This window comes from Zingiber officinale, chromosome 6B (genome assembly GCF_018446385.1).
Source record: "Zingiber officinale cultivar Zhangliang chromosome 6B, Zo_v1.1, whole genome shotgun sequence".
NCBI classification, from domain to species: Eukaryota; Viridiplantae; Streptophyta; class Magnoliopsida; order Zingiberales; family Zingiberaceae; genus Zingiber; species Zingiber officinale.
Window position 1 is genome coordinate 50642559 of NC_055996.1, and position 16136 is coordinate 50658694.

The window sequence follows — 16136 nt, forward strand, 5'->3', positions numbered from 1 at the left end:
CCGATGGGGAGGATACTATTAGACGTGCCTAACTCTATACCATTACTTGACACTAAGTCCATTAATAAGATTGTGCTCCTTCCGATGGGGAAGATTACACGCTCTTAATTAATTTCCTATAGTCATCCTAAATGGAAGTTTGATCTGGTGATCCGCAAACAAACTCATCCGATATGGAGGAAAACACTCAGAGCCAATGCACAAGTTTGTTCGCATCACTTACAAACCAGTAATGGAGACCGTGGAATTTATTAAAATAAATCCCTCTCCCACTTAGTTATTTAAAGTGAGGAATTTTAAACTATCCTAGCATACATCACATGCATACATAGACATCACAGTAAATAAAAACAATAAATATGGAAATTATTTTTCCAACTATTATGATCTTTTCCATCACTGTCCTCCGTGTGCTCCAACCCTAGTTGCTGCCATCTTTAGCCACCACCATCGGGTCGAGTTATCGCATCTATCTTACTTCTTATTCCGCTGCGCCTCTGGTCCTCCAATAGCACCATGCCTTGTAAAGATACGATCCGCGACAAATATAGAATTTTACATATATCGATCCTATATTCCATAAAGGAATGTACATGTATTCTAGATCGAACAAAAAATAAAATTCTAAAAATAATACAGCTCCTGCTGTATTTAATACATACAATCATGCACACAAAATAATGCCCTTGACATGTCGAAGGGTCCAATCACACACAATATCTAAATGTCATAATAGTTGGAGCTTACAACCACAAAGTTAGCACATCCTACTATTATCCTGCCTAAATTATGTATGACATGTGCATAATTAATCTGAAAACCAAAACATACAGAGGCAAACCCTAGCTCTGATACCAATTATAGGTTAGTCCTAGGAAAACGTACCAGTTCCACTGTATAAAAATTTTGTACAAGTGTCGAACCTTTCCTTAAATAACCTATTGTGTTCTTTAGAAGTTAAATTAGGAATCACAGACGGAACTTAACATCATTGATTTCAAATTTAACTTATCTGTTCTTAATGGTTTAGATTTGAATCGCAAGCAGAACTTAACACTATTAATTCAAATCCACCTATGTTATTAATTCCATTAAATATTAATTTCCAAAATTGGCTTCCAGGACTGCATGGCGAGGCACATGACCTTCTTGGATATGGGAGCAACCACCATCGCCTAGACAAAGCCTTTTAAGGAAAGCTAATATTTAATTTCCTTAAATAACTCTAGGTTAACCAAAAAGAATAATCGAATCACAAATTCGAAAACAAAGAAAACACAAACTCGAAAAACTAATTCAAAATACTAGATCTAATGCCTCTTGTGTTAGGAATTCTTACAAAAAGAAATAACTAGCATGATGCGGAAAATAATTGCTAATTATACCTTCTCTTTGTAAACTAATGACCTCAAGATCTTCTGCCGTATTCCTCGCCTCACCTTGAATGTCATGTGGGCGACGATCCTCCAAGATGAACACCACCTAAAAGCTTTCTTCCTCTTCCTCTAAAATCTGGCCACCACCACCACCAAGGAGAAGAGAGCAAAGGGAAAGGAGAAAGAGAAGGGGCCGACCACACCAAGATCTCTAAGCAAGAGAATAAGAGTTGTTTCTCATGAAGCCTCCCCACCCCTTCTTTTATAATACTTGCCCAAGGCAAATAAGGGAAGAATTTTTACAAAAATTAAAATCTTCCTCTAGTTTTTCCTTTTCCCTTCTTATTTCCCTTTTCTTTCCTCTTGATTGAATCAATCACCAAAAATTAATTTGATGATTTTATTTTTTATAATATGGCCTGCCACCTTGCTTGGGCACCAAGCAAGGGTGGCCGGCCCCCATAAGAGGAAAGGAATATTAATTTTTTTTATAAAATTTTACAAGAAGAAAAACTCTTATAAAATTTTACAAGCTCTCTTTCTTAAAGTAGGAGTTTAAAAAGGAAAGTTCTAAAAAATTAAAATCATGTTTTAAAATTTAAAATTTCTCTTATAAAATTTCCTTTTTTTAACATGATGATAGAAAATTTAAAATTTAAAACTTATTTTCCTTTTTTTCCTTAAACCATGAGGATGGTTAAAAAAGGAAAGTTTTAAAACTTTTAAAACTCTCTATTAAAACATGTGGCCTAATTCAAATAAGGAAAGTTTTAAAAATTAAAATTTCTCTTTTAAAACTTATAGTTTTCTACAAAGAGAAGATTTTAAAAATTCAAAACAACCCTCCTTGTTTGAATTATTGTGGTCGGCCCCTACTAGCTTGGTCACTAAGCAATAGGGCCAACCCCTATAGAAGAGGATGTGGCCGACCCTTGCTTGGTCACCAAGCATTGGACCGGCCCACTTCTTGGACACCAAGATGAGCTTATATTTGGATGGACTTGAGGCTATAATGAGGCTACGACAGGGACCTAGAGGAGAAATTGGTTTTGGCCTTCCGATGAACTTGAGTATCCCGTGTTCGCCCCGAACACACAACTCAAGTTCATCGATAATAACTCATTCCACTATAGAGTTATTATCGCACTACCGCACCAATCCCAAATTACATTATGGGCTCCTTCTTATCATGAGTGTGTTAGTCTCCCTGTGTTTAAGATAACAAATGTCCACTAATTAAGTAAGTTACTGACAACTCACTTAATTAATATCTAGCTCCAAGAGTAGTATCACTCAACTTCATTGTCATGTCGGACTAAGTCCACCTGTAGGGTTTAACATGACAATCTTTATGAGCTCCTCTTGGGGATATTCTCAACCTAGATAACTAGGACACATATTCCTTCTATAATCAACAACACACACTATAAGTAATATCATTTCCCAACTTATCGGGCTTATTGACTTATCGAGTTAAATCTCACCCATTGATAAGTTAAAGAAATAAATACTAAATGTAAAATACCGGAAAATAGGCGAATATTAATAAGGGAATTTTCCAGAATTTTTTGGAAATTTTTCGGGAATTTTTCGGAGCTCGTACGGATAAGTTAACGGGGATAAAAACGGGGTCCGGAAAAGCCTGTTTAGGCTACCCTGTTTTAATGAGGAAAAGTTTTATTTTCTTTAACTTTTTATTTTCTTATTCTTTTTCTCTTATTCCTCCTGCGCGCCCTAACCTTTCTCTTCGCTCGGCGATTTCTCCTCTCAGCCCTAGCATCTCCGCCGTCGCCGCCCTTCTCTTCTCCTCCGTCCCTGCCCAAGCGCCGACGAGCGCGAGCCACTGCCGGTCGAGCCACCCTCTTGATTCTTTCCTCCTCTGGCGCTGCCCTCTTGTGCGCCACCAAGCCACTACAGCCGGCTGCCTTTCCTGTGTCGACTCTTCATCTCTTCCTGCGTCGCTATCTGAGTGCTGTCGCCAGTCACTTGAGTAGCGCCGGCCACCCCCGATCGCCGGCACCCGAGTACCACTGCTTGTGTTCTCCCGTATCCTGGCACTGAAGCCGACCACCCAGTGTCGAGGCCCTTTTCCTCTTTGGAGCTCTGTGCCGACGCCGACCCACCTTCACCGGCCACCAGGTTCTGCCGAGCCCTAGTCTCGATTTTCTTCTTGATTCCTTTGATTCCAGCACTAAGGGTTTGTTCTACCAGGATTTTGTGCTGTGGAGTACCTGATTTCTCGGCGCTAATCCTCTCCGGCAGTAAATTGCCTTGGCTGTGATTGAAGGTGAGGTGCATAGATTTATCTAGAATTATGTTATCATTAGTGTGATGATTTCTTAAGCTCTATTTTGATATAGATAGTGAACCGCAGGTTATTTCTTGGGTTCCAACAACTACCTATGTTCCGGCAGCAACGTTACTGGTTGAGGTTTCAGAATTAGGTAAGTGGAGGAGGTAATTTTGAATACGAACTAGATTTAATTCTAGCTGTGAAAAGGATAGGGTTATTGGGGCGATAAGAAATGATTAGGGTTAAGGAACTAACCCTAGTGGACCAATTGATTTTATTTAGTTAAGGTTCGTTAATTGTGTTGGATGGATTAGTTGGATCCAATTTATAACTTCTTAAATTGGATTAGAATTTAATTTGGCTAATTTTGGAATGATAGAAATAGCTAAACTAGACATTATGTTTGCTATACAGGACCTTGACGCGAGACGAGTATCTCGACGTCGGATTTGGACTGATTGGACTTTTCCTATTGGAGGCGGGTACTTTTGACTTATGTCATTTGATATACATAGTAGTGAATTTAACAAGTTGCATTAATTATGTCCTTTATTTCTTTCGGTTAGTCACTACCCATTATCTGATACATGATTGATTGATTTCTTGATTTGCATCCCATGTATACTTTATTTGTTTATACATGCTTATAGGGGGTAGTGATATACCATGCTTCACCATGTTCAGGACCTAGGTTTTTATACCTTCTGTGTACCTTTGATTCGATATGATCCGTTGACCTAGGGTGCACTTTTATATATATATGGATTAGGTCAGGATGTTTTTATGGTTATTGCCATGCACCATTTGCATGATTGCATGCTGTGCGATAGTTCGCTCCATTATTGTTGAGCACATCGCCAGTTACATGGATCTGCACACACCACCACTCATGGGTTAGTGGTCGATTCAGGCAGAGTGTGTTGCAGCATGGACTTTGTTAGGCACCGTTGGTCCACTCATGGGTAGTGAGACACAACGTGTTATCCGGCAGGGATTCCTCCCCGTCACTGTGTACCGGGAGTTGAGAGCATTGCGCTCCCCCATTTATGATTTGGGGTAGGAGGATAGGTGTACTCCGACAGCATCCCGTCCACTCGGTCACTCATCAGGAGTAGTGACGACAGAGTGCACGGTTGTCACAGCCCTACCCACTCGGCCTCACTATTGTGTGAGATGATCGACTGGCGTGAGGGGTGACTAGGACGCATCATGGGCATCATATGCATGATGCATTTATTGCTTGTGCTTGTGTTTGCTGCATTTATATGCTGCATATTATTTGGATACCTATGTTTGACATGCATACAGGATTTCCTTATCCCTCTGACTGTTTGACCTTATACTCAGGACCTGGTTAGTACAGTATTCTCCTGTTTACTTCAGATGTATTTTTTTATCTTTCTTGTCAGGAGACTGTATGCATGATTAGTGCTAGGTGTTATTTCCCTACTTTGTATATCGGTTGTACCTGCTGAGTGTTGGACTCACCCCGCCTCCATTGTTGTTATATTTCAGGATGATGCTGTCAGGAGAGAGTTCCAGTTGCTAGTCCCCTGCAGACCACCAGCTGTAGTTGTCTTTTGGTTTTGTTTTGTTTCTTATTTGACTATGTTTTGGACTTAGTCTTATGTTGGTTTTACTTATGGATTGTGTATGGATTCTTATCGTTGATGGTTTTGGTATGAGTTGGTTTTATTCTACTACATGCCTGCCTGGACGGCAGAAGAGGTGAGTTCGTCGGATTTGAGCTTTACGAGTGTAGTGGAGTAGGGTTGATTTCGAGTCAGGGTATTATCTTTCGGTTTACTTATATAAACTGCGTGGTGATGGTTTATTTTGTTGTTATTATTCCAGCCGTATGTGGCTGAGGTATTTAGTGCTTGTAGAAAAGTTTCAGATTGTCCACCGTACAGGGGAGATGCTGCCAAAATTTTCTCGGACAGGGACTCCTCTGGGGCGTGACACTAAATATATGTATTTGTTATTATATTAGGATTAAGAGCACACACTTCCATAATAACTAAAGTCTAGTTCTTTTATAAAGTCAGTACAAAAAGAATTTACCTAAAATGGTCCTACTCAATACACTTGGAGTGTATCAGTGTAATTTATTAGTTAAGATAAACTAATATTTAATTACACTACGACTACTTCAAAAGTTTGTTCCTTTCCATCTTAGTCGCGAGCAACTGTTTATAATTTATAAAGAACCGACAACATGATCTTCTGTGTGTGACACCACACATCATGTTATCTACTATATAAATTAATTGAACAAATTACATTTAACAAATAAATGTAGATATTGACCACTGTGATTCTTTATTTCTAAATAAATGTTTATACAAAAGCTAGACTTTTAGTATACATTCTAACTGTAGTGGCTTCACTATAGTTTGACCATGAGTTCCCAGCAGCAAGAATCTTCGGCTATAGGTCAACAATGGATCATCCAGATTTCGATGAGTTTTGATGTTGATTTCATGTCTACATTGGATGTGAATAGTGTGAAGTGGGTTGGATTGATTGTTTATTGGATTAATTGAGGTAGATGAATTATGTATATTTGATTCATGATATTTAGTAGATGGTATAATGGATTCTATAAGTTGATTAAGTTGTATTGGATTGATTAATGGACTGTAGATTATGATTGGAATAATTAAAGGGTTCATAGATGAGAATAATTAAAGTTAATCATTAATTAAGATAATTAATGATCATTTGATTAGGATTTTCTATAAATAATTTGGGTTTGGGTTTGGGTTTAGCTAGTTGTTACATATGTAATTAGCTAAACTCTACATCATGTGATTTGCAGAATGTTGATTCGAGTTGAGCTTCTTAATGTGGGATTATTTAGCACGATCGATAGATAAAGGCGGATATTTCTTGCTTGACCTCTTTAGTTCTTTGAACTTAGTGCATGGTTGATTTGATTGATGGATTAGGTTGCGTTACCTTAAATCAATTTGTTTGTTATCATGCTTAATACTTATCTGCTTGACCTTAGAGATGATCTAGTTACTTCATATACAGTCTTAGCTTTGGTTATCTATACTCTATTGTGCATACACATGTAGAGTATGTATTATAGGGGGATGTCTTGTTAACTAAGTTAACATACTGATTATGTATATAATGTTGAGTGTCTACATGATTGGTATGTGCTATAGGAGTTACCTTGTTGACTGTCTATTTGCATGTTGTGTATAGACACATGTCTGGGGTTTGCTATTGGAGGAATTATGTTGATTATATCTATGTTATGTGTGCACGCGTGTTTGATGTGGCTATTGGAGGTATCAAGTCAATTAAACCTATATTGGGTGTGTACACGGGTTTGGTGTGTGCTTTTAGAGGTATCAGATTGATTAATCCTATATTATCGCATAACCACTTGAGTGGGGTGTGTGATAGATGTTACTTTATACCTTATGTGTTGATTAGTAGACACCTGTTGAATTTATCCATACCTTTATATTTATGTGTTAGATGGATCATGGTATTGGAGGTAATTTTATGATGATTGTGATGTTGTACTGATGATGATCGTGTCGGTATTATGATTATTATATCATGTCCATCATTGGACTGCATGCTAACAATCAAATGTCTCCCTTGTGATTGAGCGGGTTGTCAGTTATTTTAGTGCCGCACACTCGATCACTCATGGGTAGTGGTAGATAGAGCAGTTGTTGCTTGTCCTATTGTACCACCCGACCACTCAGGGGTAGTGATATATGGTATTATAAGCAGTCAGGAACCCTTATACTATATAGTGAGATAGCCACTTAGCAAACTGTCTGTCTCAGCCGCTCTATAATGGTATATGGAGTGTAGTACAGTTGTCATTTATCCGGCCTCTCGGCCACAAAGGGGTCGTGGTGTCTTGAGGAGTGGGTGGGGTGACCATGTTGCATGCAGGTGCATTTTGCATATGATGTGCGGTGCATCTATTGGAGATATATTTGCATATGCTTGTGATTGTTACATTTCCTTGGGATATAATTGTTGCATATGGTTGTCATGCTTCATACATATTCATTTATCATACATGTATATGTTGTCGGTTATATTGGTCAGGTGTTACGAGCATATCTATTGTTGATCTCTAGTGAGTTTACTGATCACTATACCGTATGTATTGGTTTCAAATTGGGTATGTGCATTCATTATATCGGTTATAATTATGTGTATTCATTATGTCGGTTATAATTATGTGTATTCATTATGCCAGTTATGTTTAGGTGTATTGATTTTATTAGTATGATAATGTTCTTATTTCCCTACTAGGAATGTATTTCTTAATCTCCATGTTTTATATAGGTCATGCACTATCTCTTCTATTACCTGCTAAGTCACCCGTACTCACCACCCCATTTGTACTTTTATGTTTTCAGATAGTGTGTATATTGTTAGGATCCTTCGTACTCGGCTAGAGAGGGGGGGTGTGAATAGCCGCCCCAAATCGCTCGTTTCTTCCTACGATTCGTTAGCGCAGCGGAAAAATAAACTAGAAACGAAAGGAAGAATACAAACCTCAAACAAACCGATGTAACGAGGTTCGGAGATTAGGGCTCCTACTCCTCGGCGTGTCCGTAAGGTGGACGAGTCCAGTCAATCCGTCGGTGGATGAGTCCCCGGAGAACCGGCTAATACAAACTCCTTATGGGTGGAGAAACCTCGCCACAACACACTCTTGCAGCAGCAAGTAAGGAGAGTACAGAAATACAAAGAAAGACAGCAAGAAATACAACAGTAAGAAAACTCTTGCTTGCCTTCTCTTCGACTGGAAGAAGCAGCAGCTCCAAGCGCCTACAACAGCAGGTGACCCAGCCAAAAGGAAGCTCACGCAAAGCTTCAACGCTTCAAGAACTCAGCAGAGCTCGGAAGAAGAGGAAGAAAGAGAGCGCACGGCAGATGCCCTCGATCCTTTATACCTGCGAAGAAGAGCGAAGAAACTGGCCGTTGCGTCAGCGCTAGACCGATCGGTCCACGCCGATCGGGAAATGAATCGGTCCACGCCGATCCTTCCTTCCTTCTCGCGATGCTGCGTCTCGATCGGTCCAGCCCGATCAGACTCGATCGGTCCGTGGACCGAGTCGCTCTTTCGCCTGTTTTTTCGATCGGTCACGGACCGATCGACAAGAACCGAGCTTTTGATCGATCGGTCACGGACCGATCAGAGAAAACAAGGTATCACTGGATCGGTCTGGTGACCGATCCAGAGCTTGGTTTTTGCCCAAACCAAGTCCCAAGACTTCCAAACCAATATCCGGTCAACCTTGACCTATTGGTACTTCATCCCTAGCATCTGGTCACTCCCTTGACCTGCTAGAACTCCCTGCCAAGTGTCCGGTCAATCCCTTAGACCTACTTGGACTTTCCAACACCAGAAGTCCGATCATCCCTGATCCATCTGGATTTTCCCTTGCCTGGCTTCACTCACCAGGACTTTCACCTGGCTTCACTCACCAGGATTTCCACACTGCCTAACATCCCAGTTAGGACTTTCTCACTGCCTGGCTTCACTCACCAGGACTTTCCCACTGCCTGGCTTCACTCACCAGGACTTTCCACACTGCCTAACATCCCAGTTAGGACTTTCCACACTGCCTAACATCCCAGTTAGGACTTTCCACTGCCTGGCTTCACTTACCAGGACTTCCACACTGCCTAACATCCCAGTTAGGACTTTCTTAGTGCCAAGTCTCCATACTTGGACTTTTCCAGTGCCAAGTCTTCATACTTGGACTTTTCGCGTGCCAAGCTCCCTGCTTGGACTTTTCCGTGCCAAGTCTCCATACTTGGACTTTTCGCGTGCCAAGCTCCCTGCTTGGACTTTTCCGTGCCAAGTCTCCATACTTGGACTTTTCCAGTGCCAAGCTCCCTGCTTGGACTTTTCCGTGCCAAGTCTCCATACTTGGACTTTTCCCGAATCAGGTCAACCTTGACCTACGGTTGCACCAATAATCTCCCAAACATCTATTCTTGTCCCACATCAAGAATAGAACTCTCTCACGAGTGTCAAACATCAACATGCAACACAACTAGGTCAACCTTGACCTAAGGTTGCACCGACAATCTTCCCAGGTCAAACATCAAAATACAACTCGAGTCACGTCAACTCGAGTCGGGTCAACCAGGTCAACCTTGACCTAAGGTTGCACCAACATATATGATTGTGGAGTCACTATGAGCATCTTGTCTGTTGGTCCCACGTCACATCAAAGGATGATATTTACTTCGCTTTTGTTTTCTTACATGTTTTCCTTATGGTTTTGACATTATAATTGGTGTTTATCCATATGACTAATTTACCATTTTTGGTATTTTGTTGTGTTTAAGCCGGGCTGGTACGCATTGTATCATTTTAGTTTATGTGGCTTTCCTATTTCTTCCACTATGATTTTTGTTGTAGCCATGTGGGTTATTTATTATTTTATTTTCTATTCCAGTCGTGTGTGGTGTATATACAACTACGTGGTTGTGATCTAGTCGTGTAGCTGCACATTAAACCGCGCGGTTGTGTTTTATTTCTAGCCATATGGGTTGTAGGCCTAGTGGCTATGTATCCAGGTTTCATTTGTCACTATTACAGGAGAGATATTGTCCGTTTGTCAAGCAGGGACTCCTCTGAAGCTTGACAAGTTTGACTGAGTGTGCAAGAAAGTTTTAAGTGATCTTAGGGAAGGTAAAAGTCCTAGTTGAGGTTAGGTAAAAGAAGTCCTAGTGGACATTAGGCAGGTGGAAAGTTCTAGTTGCAGCTAGGCAAGGAAGTTCTGGTCTATGAGACTGGGTAAAGTATTGATAGGTGGAGGATGTTGAGTAGAAATCCTAGTGTCGAGGGCACTAGGTGAAAGTCCTGGGGATCGCAGACACCAGGCGGAAGATTGGATGGGTCGGGATTAGGACATCCAGCGGAAAGTCCTGAGATCTCAGATGTTGAGCAAAAGTTCAAACAGTTTGAAGGACGAGTTTGGCAAAAGATAAACTCTCTTTAGAGTAGTAGGCGAGGACGCGCTCCCTGTAAAAGGAACAGTAGGTATCGATCCGATTAGAGTTTCAATAAAACTCAAAGTCGGGACCAAACAGTCCTGAGGATGTCAGAAATTACTCTACTTTATATATTATTGTTCGTCGTACGAACCTTATGTTGCAGAAAATCAATTGCTAGAAAAAAGATGTCCAGGCGCTCGAATGAGTCCCAACCGCCCGGATGTCCGAGCGCCTGGAGATGCTCCAGGTGCCCGGACAAGTGGATAATCACTAGGATGATGACCTGAGTTGGCGCTCACTGGTTGGCCAGCCCTCTTTTGCAGTCCGAGTGCTCGAACAGGTCTGAGTGCCCAGATGTGGATAAAGTTTACGAGATAGACTTTCGAAGAGGTGCAGGCATGTCAGCACACTCCAGCGCCCGGGGGAGGTTCCCGGCACCCTGAGAAGTCCTATAAAAAGGTTTCAAACCATCAGCTTCAAAACATCAATTCAAATGACTTTCTCTTTTGCACGCTGCTCCAAAAACAACTCTACAACATTACTCTGACGATTGTCGGTAACTTTTATACATTCTATATTTGTATTTACATTGTAATCAAGATATTTTTTTAATACTTTGAATTAATAGTGAATTTCTCAATAAAAGCGATCGTCGATCGTGACCTTGGAGTATGAGTCATCACAAACTTCGAACTAAGTAAAAGAAAACTGTTAGCGATTTCTTTTCTTTACTTTTACTTTTTGTTGCATTCACTCTGAGTGTTTTATGCGAAAAAGTGAAAAAGGTACTAGTACTATTCATCCCTTCTCCCCCTCTAGCGCTTTTCGATCCAACAATATGTAGATTCGTTCTTAGCTAGTGCACTCGATTAGGATCGAGGAAAAAGAGGTCATCAAAAGAGTCCATCTGGAGAAAAAGAGGTCGCACATCTTAGGGTTTTAGCAAAGTGAGGATTGGGTAAAAAAATATTAACCGGTTCAACTTATGTTTTAGCCGGTTCAAATTTATTAATTCAACACTTACAAATATAAATTTTATTTTAAAACTTATACTTTATCATATATTATTTCATAATTAATAATCATCAAAGTAACCAATTAAAGTTTATCACTAAACTCGGTGCACGAAGCTCTCGTTATTTTTTAGCTACGATATTTAAAATTTAAAATAAAATCATTAGATAAAGTAATAGATGCGGATGCTATAACAATTTTAGGTTTTGAACTACTTTTGAAATTATAATTATATTATTTCTAATTCACAAGATAGCATAAAGATTATTTTATTATTTTCATATTGTAATGCAAAGTTTAGAACCAAACACCATAATATATTAATTTGAGAACTAAGCTTATTTATGAATTGAATTGTGTTGTAACTAAATATCAAATTCAACTTTATGTATCAGCTATTGTTTATAAGAATCAACTTTTATTTATATTCTTATTCTTGATATAATGCTTAGATGGCATCATCCTCGAAATAAGTATATAATAACCATACAATTAATTTTAAACAATACAATAAAACACTTCAATTACTTTTGTATTCCCACCTGCCACTTTCGTCTATAATTTTTATAAAAAATAAAAAATATTTTAAATATAATAAAAATAATATAATATGATGCTAAAAATGAGGTTTTTTTAGTTGGAATTAAATCTCTAAATCAAATATATAAACTTATTCTCTTTAGTACGTACAGTCACTATCACAAGTGCTCTAATTTTCTTATTTATCTATATTTTATTACTTTTTTTTTATCATATACCCTTTATATTTTAGACTAGGCTCCACATGCACTGTACTCAACCAATATAGAAACAAATGATGACCAACAAATGAGTCATCAGTTCCGACACCGAAGACTGAAAATCTAACACCACCGCCATCAACGCCATTTCTTTATTTTTAGAATTCAATCAGGACATACAATTGACTAGTACACAATGATATTATCACCACGAGATCTAGCAGTAATCAGTAGTAATTAGGTTCTTTCCCTTCTCCATATGTTATAATTACTCAGGTTAGTAGGTCATCATGAGATTTAGAAGTTAAATTCTAATAAATAATCGGATGCTATTTTTTCCTATACATTATTTAACTATTAAAAATTAATAATCATCTATAATTTATCATTTTATTATTTATCTGAAAATGGACTAATACAGACACTGGAGGAACTTCTGCCAGCCAACATTTCTTGCTTCAGAATTAAATATTAAACAAGGTTGTCGTTTTTCTTTGACAATTGCCCTTCCTTCTAAGGCTTTTATAAAAAAAAATTACAAGAATATTGAAGCTCTTTAAATGGTTTACCAAAAACAAAATCCTTATTTTTTTTTTCTTGAAACCAAATAAAAAAGTTCTATAAAAGCTCGCCATAGTTGATCACAATCACAATCACAATCACAATCACATGCCCCTCAGGTTTTCGGCTTTCTGAAACCAAGAGAAGGTGAAGAGAAGGTGTGTGACCATGGCGACGCTTTCTGTTCCGGAACCAGTTCCTTCCCCAGCTGAGGACGCCGAGAGCATCCACGCGGCCGTCAAAGGTATTCACTTTCTCTCAACTTGATGGGTTTGTTGCTTTCAATCTCTCTTGGTTTGGTTGCTTGCTGTTGTGTTCCGTGGGTGAATGTACTCACACAGTTGTCTGCAAATCAGATACTTGGATCATTTCCTCTATAACTTTTTAAGATGACTTTTTTTTCACACTGATCAGAAATCTACAGATTTCTCCAACAATAGAGAAGTTACAGCTCTTTGATCGTTCTAAAGGGTTATGAACTTGTCATCTCTGCAAGTTGATTTGATAAAGGTTATAGTTTTTGTTATCATACTGCCGAACAAGGACTCTTGAAGAACTGAGGAACCTTGTCCCTTTGAAAGATGGGATGACTTTTGATCTGTTTATTTTTCGTTTAATTCTCTAATGGATGTTAGCCTTCATCTGATCAAGCAAATGTTTGTTTGGATATCTGAATTTCTTACCATGATGCAGTTAGCACAATTGCTTTACATTGATTTCCCTTGTTATAAATGTGTCTATTTTTCTCTAATACTTGGTAAAAGATTGATTTCTTCAAGCCTGTAATAATGTGATATTCCATGAAGAAACTTAGATAAAAAGGAAGATAGAGTTAGAGAACTGTCTCCATTTCCATGTGTTTTTTATGTTTCCAAGTATGGTTATGTTCTTTGGAAATCTCCTTGTAAGAGTTTGCAAAAGTGTTCTGTTTGTCCATCCCTGAAGCCTTGTCCCTTTGAAGCCTAATATTTCACAATGTGATTGTCAATGGCTCACCTAAAATCAGTGAGTATCATAGAGATGCAAGTTCTTCTACAGTGTATTCAACCTTGCTCAATATTTCCTCTGTTGTGAAGTGTGATTTCAGTGCAAAAAATTTTTGTGCAATAGAAGTACAGGTCTAATAAGAGTTTGTTGTTTTTATGAGCATTCTTATACAACTCATGGCTTGATGTGATTAAGTTCATGCCTATGATTTAGTCCAATGCTTGCTCACATATAGTACTTTGGCAAGAGCTGAAGAACATCTACGAGTTCATTTTCTCTAGGCTAAATAGCCTTACCGCAACACTTACATGTGGCAGGATGGGGAACTGACGAGAAGGCACTGATCAACATTTTAGCACATAGAAATGCCACTCAAAGAAAGGAGATTGAGTTGGCTTATGAGGAATTGTTCAACGAGAATCTCACCAAAAGACTTGAGTCAGAACTGAAAGGAGACTTTGAGGTAGTTATTTTTCTACACCTTTATTCTCTAGTGAATTTGTGCATCTACAAGGAACATCATTTATAGATGCTAATATTTGAAAACAGAATAACAAAAAAGAATCAGAGGAGAGGTAGAGGGACATCAAAGGGAAAATTTTTCTCGGCATAATTAAATATTTTGAAAGTTATAAATGTGAGTTAAGTACATAAACCAGTGCCAGATTGTTAGGACATGTGGTTTGCTTTGTGGTGATGTGCTTATGTTAACTATCACATTGTAGCATGTACAGTATATCTGATTATGTTTGATTCTTCAGAAAGCTGTATACCGCTGGAATTTTGAGCCAATCGAGAGAGAGGCTGTGATGGCTTATATTGCTATGAAGAAGAGTTTTAATTTCCATGTGGTCATAGAAATTGCATGCGTCAATTCTCCAAATGAGCTTCTAGCTGTGAAGCAAGCATACCAAGCTAAATATCGACACTCTTTGGAAGAAGATGTTGCTTCTCACACTGCTGGAGATTTGCACAAGGCATGTTACCCTTCAAGCATTATTGATGTCTACTACGAATTAAATTGCTGGGTTTTGAAGTTTCACTTCCGTTGCAGCTATTGTTTGCACTTGTAAGTGCATACCGCTACGACGGAGAGGATATTGATGTGAGGTTAGCTAAATCAGAAGCCAAAGTTCTGCAAGAGCTTATAGAGGAGAATAAACTGAACCATGATGAAATCATACGAATCTTGGGTACTAGAAGCAAGGCACAGATCTATGCTACTTTCAATTGCTACAGAGAAGAATATGGTACTCCAATCGAAGAGGTATCAACCAAATCTACAACTTCAACTCCTCTAATTCTTACTTGTAGCTGAATTTATGAGGGCCGAACTAACTTTTTTTTAGCACTTTGATCAGGTTTTGGCTGGTGAATCTGCAGATGAATTTGCACTGGCACTCCGAGCAGCAGTTGCTTGCATCGTTGATCCCCACTTGTACTTTGTTGAGGTGAACTGATTTACCACGAGTTATACTTGAGCTCGAACTTGGCATAGCGTAATTTTTTTTCCTTGTGCGATAATTTAGTTGTTTTGGAGTTTTAGGTTCTTCATGCTGCTCTTGAGAAATCCGACGAAGACACAGTTACTCGCATTATTGTTCTGCACGCTGAAAAGGATCTTGGGGAGATCAAAGAGAAGTTTCAGAAGCGGAAGAATGTTCCCCTTGAATATGCAGTGGCTAAAAAGACTTCTGGGGACTACAAGGCCTTTCTCCTTGCTTTATTGGGTGATTGATCGCTTCATGCCTCATGCGCAACCTTGTGATCGAGTTTTTCTTAGAGATCTTGCACTGTTTTGAGGCAAATTTGCTTATCTGCATCTGTCTTGTGTTAGTGTTTGATGAACTTGACATGTTTTGCTACTAAAATAAATTTGTTAAGGTCTTGCTGCATGGTTTATCTCGATATAATTAAAAGTATAAATTGCTACATCTTGTTTTCTTTCTTTGCCTTGTTATTAGTATTTGTAAAAGTAATCCCCTTCAGATTTATCAGTACACTTGAATTTTAGTTCTAATGTATTACCAAACACATAAATAATTATTGTGTTAGAGTTAGAAATTTAACAAAATGTACCGTTGAGTCATAGAGGTCCAAGTTGTGCATGAGGAACTTACATCGATCAATACCCGAACACATGAATACTTATTTTCGCATATG

The 16136-nt window shown here is 38.7% G+C and overlaps 1 protein-coding gene across 2 annotated transcripts; it reads left to right on the plus strand.

Moving 5' to 3' along the window:
- The first annotated feature begins 13043 nt into the window (after positions 1-13043).
- Positions 13044-15907, plus strand: LOC121992420 (annexin-like protein RJ4). Of its 2 annotated transcripts, none has more exons than XM_042546774.1 (6): positions 13044-13230; positions 14291-14436; positions 14735-14950; positions 15028-15240; positions 15323-15424; positions 15520-15907. In XM_042546774.1, the coding sequence occupies exons 1-6, from the start codon at positions 13155-13157 to the stop codon at positions 15709-15711; spliced, it is 945 nt and encodes a 314-aa protein (XP_042402708.1). In that variant the 5' UTR covers positions 13044-13154; the 3' UTR covers positions 15712-15907. The 2 variants fall into 2 exon arrangements, with proteins under 2 accessions (XP_042402708.1, XP_042402709.1); XM_042546775.1 differs by having other exon boundaries at positions 13045-13230; positions 15335-15424.
- The last annotated feature ends 229 nt before the right edge of the window (positions 15908-16136 follow it).